Source organism: Corylus avellana, chromosome ca1, assembly GCF_901000735.1.
Source record: "Corylus avellana chromosome ca1, CavTom2PMs-1.0".
Taxonomy (NCBI): Eukaryota; Viridiplantae; Streptophyta; class Magnoliopsida; order Fagales; family Betulaceae; genus Corylus; species Corylus avellana.
Window position 1 is genome coordinate 31,780,646 of NC_081541.1, and position 8,531 is coordinate 31,789,176.

At 34.8% G+C, this 8,531-nt stretch overlaps 1 protein-coding gene across 1 annotated transcript; it reads right to left on the bottom strand.

Annotated features, from left to right (window-relative positions):
* Window positions 1–229: 229 nt before the first annotated feature.
* On the bottom strand, window positions 230–6,969 carry LOC132162212 (uncharacterized). Its single transcript, XM_059572700.1, has 13 exons — window positions 6,699–6,969; window positions 5,972–6,109; window positions 5,793–5,874; window positions 5,333–5,409; window positions 4,861–4,961; window positions 3,917–4,046; window positions 3,456–3,572; window positions 3,300–3,373; window positions 2,319–2,385; window positions 1,867–1,945; window positions 1,665–1,756; window positions 852–995; window positions 230–746 (listed from the first exon to the last, which is right to left on the bottom strand). Exons 1-13 carry the CDS (start codon window positions 6,807–6,809, stop codon window positions 711–713), a joined length of 1,248 nt encoding a protein of 415 aa, XP_059428683.1. The 5' UTR covers window positions 6,810–6,969; the 3' UTR covers window positions 230–710.
* Between the last annotated feature and the right edge of the window lie 1,562 nt (window positions 6,970–8,531).

Here is an 8,531-nt window from a genome sequence, read left to right on the forward strand (position 1 = left end):
AATGACGATTTTCAAATTACAGGCAAACGGTGCATTTAGACCCCCAAAAAAAGTACAAAATTCAAAGATCAAACTGTGATTTTAATGACTAAGTCGCAATTTAACAAAATGTTTAACCGTATTTTTAAAATTTCGTTTTTCATTAAATTGTACTTTCAGAAAATTTGCATTTTCTGATTAATTTCACTTTCAGAAAATCAGATTTTACTTCAACGAACATTCCGGCAGATGTCTCACAATCATATGTATATTCAGAAAGTTGCTGCTGGACCATAAAGCAAGATTCATACTTTCAAAATTTTCTAGCACATTTGAAGAGTAAACTATACAAGCTGATGGTTCTTAAATGACTAAACTAAAACTCCAGACTCACTATTGACTACAAGGTTGGCTACAAGCCTACAACAATGAAAACTCGAAGAAGAAGAAGGTTAGCCTCAAATTTGAGAACCACAACAGTCTACAACAAGGTTGGCTACAAAAAATGAGATCAAAAAGAAGAAGAAGATTAACCTCAATTGTGAAAATCACAGCACAGCAGTCTACAACAAGGTTAGCTAAAGCAATGGGAACTCTCTTCTTTCCACCCTCCTTGTCACCCCATGCTCAAAACCATAAAACTGGAAATCAAAGATTTTAAGCATGAGGAGAAACACAAAGAAGGTGAAGATCCAAAGGCTTAACCATCACACAGGAACTGTATGAACATGTCACGTGCGCACAACATGTGCTATGATCCAGTGAACCTGTAAAGCAAGAAAAGTGCAGCAACAAAAGAATGTGTTACTCTTTTTTGACTTCAAGGAGTACCATTTTTTTCAGTAAAAATTTGCTGTAGTTTAAATACTAACGATATTGTTTTCAGGAGCAGTCCAATAAAATCCTTGAATTGCAATGACAACTAAGTTAGAAGTTATGAGAACGAAGATACTTAAAGCATGCAGTCCCATCCACTCCAGCACAGATGTCAAGCGTCTGTAACCGTAAACATCTACCTGCAGAACAGGGCAAGCAAGCACATATGTAATATTATGTTCTACTAATAAATCTTTACTAGATTAGAAAGATAATTCATGAACTGGTTACATCTAAACTGAATGGCAAGAAGCAAAAATATGCGGCAGGGATTATGGTTCAGATATAGCATAATGATAGGAATATAATCAATGATAAAATTACAAGCTGTACCAGTAAATGATGAAGTCAATGATCTTTGATCTCTTGGCTTAAATCTTAATTAGATTACTTATTTTTCTACATGAATGACTAGAATTGTACTTGCAGTGAGTTTAAAACCTTGATTTTGGAGTTCATATGCAAGAAATCGGATAGTCAATGAAGATCTGGAAGAAAGGTCCAAACTTAGAACAAATTATGTTTATTCTGTCCGCGTAAATATCTCAATTAGAACAGAGAGCAGGGTAAATTGAGAAGCACATAGGGGAATTGGATCAAAATGAATATTTGTAGAGGACAAGGATAAATACTTCCACACGTCTTTTAACATGAACTTTACAGGTAATAGCATCAAAATTTTCTCTCTAGGAAGGAAAATTCAGAAGGAAGGAGTTGTTAATTTGTTTTAAAAGTTCAGCATCATAAATTTGAATGTGTCTACAGATAGATCACCCTTCAAAGAGCAAGGATTGACTCTGCAAACTCACCAACAGATATAAAGCACCAAATGTGATCCCCGCAGATGCAGAAGTAATCAGCATATAACTGACTGTATACAGAGCTTTATTTAGAGGTATGCCTGATACAAAAAAAAATGAAAAAAGTGTTTCAGTATCATGGTACATCAAAGCATACCCAAAAACACATCCCCACATATAGAATTGCTAAACGACCAATTAAAGTGCATACCTATGAAGGTAAGGAACAGTCCAAGGACGAAAGAAGAAATTGAAAGCAAGGACCAGTTAGTCAGGCGTCCTTTGTGGTCCTGAAAAATAGTTGTATAACATCATTCAGATCTACTCAAGAACCAAGACCAAGAAAATTGAAACTACTAAGATTTGATTAACATGGTAGAAAAGAAAGTGAAAATTTTGTTAACAATCCTGATGTAGATATCAAAATGTGAGAGATAATAAAGACAAGATAAGCATGATGCACTCCGAGGGTAAGATGTACAGGGTAATCTTCTAATTTCTAATGTTGACAGTTTATGATTTTTTAGGTTGAAAATGTGTTCCACCACTAGACTTGTGTTCTAGGTCTTGATAGTGTATTGCTTCCCTGTGCACATAATTGAGGATATGGGGCATAGACTTAAAAAGAAGGGGAAGGCTGTCAAGAGCGCCTAAACATCTCACCTGTAAGTGAGCAAGAATGTGTCCGTATTGAAGTCCAATAATGCAAGTTGCAGCTGCTGTTAAGGAGCTGCCAACATGTAACAATGTTTAGAAATTAAGATCAGTTGAAAGATGGATAAAGAAAAGAGCAGTTATTAATGCAACACAAAATATACATTCTATAAAAGGCACACAACCAATTTATTATGCTGTGAACTGAATTAGGTTTCACTGATTCCAATTTAAGTTTGTGAATTGAATCATGAGTTGAAGAAAGTGCGTGGTTAATATTAATAACAATCTGAAAATCTAGAGTAAACAAATTAATTACCTAGGTTCAATCATGAGTAAGAGATTAACAATGCCTGGCTCTACAATAAGGGCCAGATATATCAAGTAGGGATTGCTTCGAAATTTACTTTTGTTTTCTAAGGGGACAACTCAAGAGTCAGTTGGGATGGCCAGCCCAAATAATTACTGAGCAAAGACAAGTAGTGAACATGCACAAATAGAAGTATCAAGTAAATTAAGCATGATAAAATGACCTCTTCTTCCACAGCTATCTTTCAACTGAATTTACCTGTTAGACTATCTTATGTGAATGGGACACAAAAATAATTGATTCTTGGGACTAAGCCCTCATTAAAGACCTGAGAACTGATCTTTTGAGTGAAAACAAAAAAAAAAAATACTTGGATTCATTTATTTCAACATATATATTTTGATTCAGGAGTATTCTTTAAATTTTCAGAATAAACTCATCAAAGTCTTCACTGAAGCTGTGTTTAATTATTTGTTTATCCTACTCTAACACTACCATTCGAATCAAAAGGCCTGAACTTGTGTTAGCTGACATGAGACAGCATCAACTAAACAAAAACTTATCTGCTAAACAGGAACCCAGCTGAACTGAGCAGGTTGCGCATGAAATTGAAGCAACTGAACCAAAACACATAGAAGGGATCTCATGAGTATAACAAAGAAGAAGATTTAGTTGGCTACCTTAAGATACCTTCAGGGTCAAAAGGAGCAAGACACCACAGAGGTGAACTCTCATTGGCAGAGACAATGCACTCCTGTAAATTGGAATTGTTAATCAACGACGCTGCAAAATGTTGAGAAGCTTTATATTATTAACTAACTTCAACTAACAGATACCTTCAGGTTTCTGTAAACAGGTTTCATATATAGATGATCAACACCCAGAATATAACGGTCAATCATTCCAGCAGCATTGCAGGCAGGTCCAAGATCACCTCTCACACCACATTTCACCTATATCGAGTAAACCAGAATGCATCCAATCTCATGAATTAGGTAAATTCAAGTAAAAAACATTTAACAAGTACCTGTACGCATATAATAACCAGGCGGGAAATGAAACTCCATATATTAATGAGTTGACTTAAATGGTTGAACTAATGTAGGAAAACAAATATATGTGCACACAGACACACACACACACACGCATACACAAACAGTCAAATTTAATCTAAGTACTTCACCACGCCTTCTATACTTAAAGCAGTATCTTCAAGCAGAATATAGTAATTGAACCATGTATCGAAAGAACATAGAAGAAGGAAAGGGAATATACTGACTACTGAGTGTGCTCTTACCATGTAAACATGGCTATCATTTGATGGAGGCAAAGACGAGGCTGAGGCTGGTACTGTGAATTGCCAATTCGGAACATATAGACCATATGATAGTGACATATATACTGCAGACAGTGAAAATGCAATACACCTACAATAAAGAAAATACAAATTTCACAAAGTGTGTAGAAACAAAAGATCAAAACCATGTCCTGTGCCCATAGATACCAGACAGGAAATGAGGAAGAAAATAGTTCAGGGTTTAGCCGAAAATCAAGTGATCTATTTGATGAACACTATTTTTAGTTGACTTGCAATCTAGATATCCTTAACAATGGAAAAACACTAAATTGAGTAATTCAACTTTTGGAGTGAAGGTTACTTGCACGGTTGGAACCCATCTCCCCTCGGACAATTAATGTAAAAGTCATGCTGTAAATGCAAACATGTTATTGCAATCATCTTGATGACTATAAGGATTTTTTTCTTCAATGACACCCAATTCAATGATTTAAACAAGTAATGAAGTACTATCTCCAACACATGTATATTCATCCATAGTCTAAAACAAAAATCATATTTTTGTCCTTTCCCTTTCTTTTAAATTGGATCTTTATTGCATCATTATTCACTACAGGTTTCACTTAAGTGGGGTCCTAGAAGGGGTGGCTTGGAGACAATCCTACCAGGATTTTTGCACAAAGTGGCCGCTCTCAAAACTTTAACCCACGGACTTTCAGTTGACAACCAGTCCAAGACTTTTACCATTGCACCAGACAAAGGTCCTCCATCAACCTATAAAAGGGATGGAGGAAAAAAAAAATCTAGGCTAGTTTCAAGAAAATTGGATTGATTACTGGACATTGAAGGTGGAGATTATCATATTTAAAGAGAATGTTACCAATAGTGAGCAACAGCTTTGAAACTTGTAGTATATAACACAGTCCCAAAAACTATGACCTTACCAATGCCAGTAGTGACCCTTGAATAAATGTTCTTCCCTCCATGTCCTACATGGAAGCCAGATCTCACATAAAGCCGCGACAACGTATCCAATAGATATCCTCTGGAGTAAATGACAACGAGTTCAAAACAAGGGGGTGAAGTAAAGACATGCTTATCTGCAACTAATTCTACAGCCCAATCACTCAGCCTAAGCAGCCAGCTGCTGAGCTAGTGGCTAATGTGGCCTACCCATATGATGATCACTTGTGAAAAGCCAAAGTAAACCGATCAAATAAAGCTTGCAAGAATACTACTAGTGTCATGTAGCTTCATTTGCTGAATTGTTATGTACTAATTTTACGGTAAAAACTTTTTGAGAAACAATCACGACTTTAGTACAGAACAATCAGATAATTTATTCAACAATGTACAGTTTCCAATCATTTTGATATGAACAGTGGCTAGAAAAGATTGAACCAAATAAGACCACACCTGCAAAATGCCCATCCACCTTATTTTTTCGATGTCAACACCATATGTCAAGGAAGTTACTCCATGCAGATAACCACCTGAAACGAAATGACTCTTACACCAAAAATAAAATAACAAAATAGAATATTAAAAAAAAAAAAAAAGACTAATGGAGTAAGAACAAAAGCATGACCAGATTCCAACCATAGCAAACCTACCAAATGACCATTAAGATAGGAGACATAAACCCACCATTGCTATATAATTCTTTAGATGATGTTTCAACCCCTTATCTTTCAAATCCACTTGTGTCATTTGAACACGTATAGTATGTTGAAAACAACACCAATATAACCTGTTATTTCACCCCCACCCAAAAGGTTGCTTTTAGGACTCAGCATGTCCAATTAATAATGCAAGCTCACATATGCACAACATGTAAACAAAAGGATTTACATTGGAAGATACCAACAATTTTTACCTTGAAGAAGAACACCTAAAAGAAAAAGTTTCACTGCCCTAAACACTGCTTTCCATGTAGCCTCTGCTTTGTTGGGTACTTTCTAAAATTGCAAAGCTTTAATTATTAAACACACTGAAAATTAAAATATAAAAAGTAAAACCAAATGTCAATTTCTTGGTAGCAAACCCCATCATTACCTTGTATCCAAGTGCAAGAGAAACCCCAGCAATGAAAAGAAAGAAGGGCATCACAAAATCAGCCAAGTGAACGCCATTCCATGGCGAATGACGAATGAATGGAAAAACCGCGCCGGCATAATCAATTAGCATCATGAGCTGCAAAAAGAAAGCAATGGAGCACTCAATTACCACTATAATAAAAATCACCAAAGCCAGTAATCACTTTACACAAATTAAAAAAATATGGTTTTTCTTATTTTGTAACTTACTATAAAATTTTGTAGCTTATAAAAAAAAAATATTAGTTCACATTTTTGTCAACAACTCAAAGACAAAATTAAGATTTCTTAACGAAATTAAGATTATTGTGTATATCAAATTCAAATGAGTGGCATTATTATTACTGATCAAGAAATATATTTATATCGACAAAAATATCGAGAGAGAGAGAGGGGAGATTCATTTGTATGGTAAAAAAGTTTCGAACTAAATATTTTCCGTATCTCAGATCCCAAAAAATGTCAAATAAATAAATAAATTCCTAGTCCTACATTTTCTCGGGAAGCAAACAGAGGCTTGCTGAGTCAGCCAAAACGGCGTTGACTTTAAAAAAACACTTCCATCGGAACAAAGTAGAGTTAGACAGCTTTGCTTAAAACACAAACTTCAAACAATAAAGCGAATGAGAGAAAAAGCAGAGCTCAAGTAGAGAGTAAAGCGAAAGAAATTGAAGCATAGAGCTCACGAAGACGCAGAGGCCGCGAAAGACGTCGAGTGACGCGACACGTGCGGCTTTCCTACTGGCCTGCGGTGGCTGCTCTTCTTCGCCGTCCGGTAGCGGCTCGTAATCGGCCATTTACCGGCCCGGGTCGCCGAAAAATCGGACGCTCTGCGAGACTCCTTAAAAGCACGAAATATCGGGCCACTTTCTTCTTCTTTTTCCTTCAAATCGAATTGTAGAGAGAGACGACGAAGAGATTCGGAGAGCGTAGTATGAATGGTGGCTCGATGTACCATTCTGCTGTCTCCGACTAATCGTCTACAATAGTATATTCTGCTTTACTTTAATCTTTTTTTCTTTTCTTTTCTTTTTTCAAATTAAATTATTAGCACTCAAATATTAGGCCCGTTAGAAATTTAAATTCGTTGTATAACGGCAGAGTATGAAAGAGAGTGAAGCTTACAAATAAATTTTATAGAAAAGTTTTTACAAATTGATGTGACATAATATGATTAGGTTTTTTCAAAATTTAAACTTATCTTATATCTAATCATGTTGTGTCACGTCAATTTGTAAAATTTTTTTTATAAAATTTGTTTGTAAGTATAATATTCCTCATAGAGTATATACAGCAGTAGACCACGCCTTATGAAATAGAGGTCACTAGTTTGAATTCTCTTCCCCCGTGTGAACATATATATATTATTCTTAGTGAGAAATTAGACAACGTCGTTCATTTGTTTAGTAAGCAATCCTACATACCACCCGATAAGGATCGCAATTGGACATCAAGTAGGGAATTCGGTGCCATGCCCGGTCGAGACTATACTACATCAGCAAGTGACACTTGGCCAAAGACACGTCATGTTAGGGGTCACGAATTTAATGCTACGGTTGGCCATAGACATGCCCTATCACTAGATGACACTTGATCGGAAGTCGAAATTATACACCATTCACATGATTTCCACATAAGAAGATGCATGCAACCTAGCAAGCTACGATTATATATACACTCATATTATTATTTGAATCGTGCCTCTCCCCTAAGAGAATCACACCAATTTTTTTCTAATTTAAACATCGAAGTTATTCTTTGTCGAAAATCTCAATAAGTCTCGGACTTTACTTTCTTTATATCTTTCTCGTTAAAGTTAACTGTGTGACCAACTATATCATCATAGTTAAGGAAAAATTAAAAATAGTTATTTATTTTGTCATATTAACATTTATTATTCTTATTTTATTTTTTTGTAACATATTATTCTTAATATTATCATGTTAGTAATCGTATGAATATATTATAATGGATTTTGAAAAGTTTTTTTTTTTTTTTTTTTTTTTTGGTAGAACTCACATTTAAAAAGTAGTTTGTGTTTTAATTAATTTAAGAAAAATGTGTTTTTAATTCGTTAAATGTTAATAAGGTAAAATAAAATAACACTTATTTTATTAGAAAAGAAAGGTGAAGACGCGAGGAACTATTGGAATTATTTTATTCTGTCCTGATTACGTGGCCGAAACTGATTAATTGATATGATCAGGTGTAATCTGGGCCAATCAAACAGGCTTCTTTTATTTCTCTTTGCGAAAAGGATGTGTAATACGATTGGGTATAATTTATTTGTATTTTTCTTTTTTGGTTTTTTTCGAAAATTGAAAGGAAACAAAAGACAAACTTTTCTCTTTTTCTTTTTTTCCTTTCTTTCTTTCTTTTAGAAGTAGAATTATTATAAATCACAGTTAAAATATTTTCACTCTTTTTATAAATGTTTATCAGCTGGGACCACGCCTAATAAAGCGGAGGTCACTAGTTTGAATCTCCCTCTCTTTTCTTGTGTGGACAATTCCAAAAAA

Coding starts and splice junctions, on each gene's coding strand:
- LOC132162212 (XM_059572700.1), bottom strand. CDS start 6,809: ATGGCCGATTACGAGCCGCTACCGGACGGCGAAGAAGAGCAGCCACCG. Junction 5,875..5,971: donor CTCTTGCACTTGGATACAAG/GTAATGATGGGG, acceptor TTGCAATTTTAG/AAAGTACCCAACAAAGCAGA. Junction 4,047..4,860: donor AAGGGTCACTACTGGCATTG/GTAAGGTCATAG, acceptor TCTTTATTGTAG/GTGTATTGCATTTTCACTGT.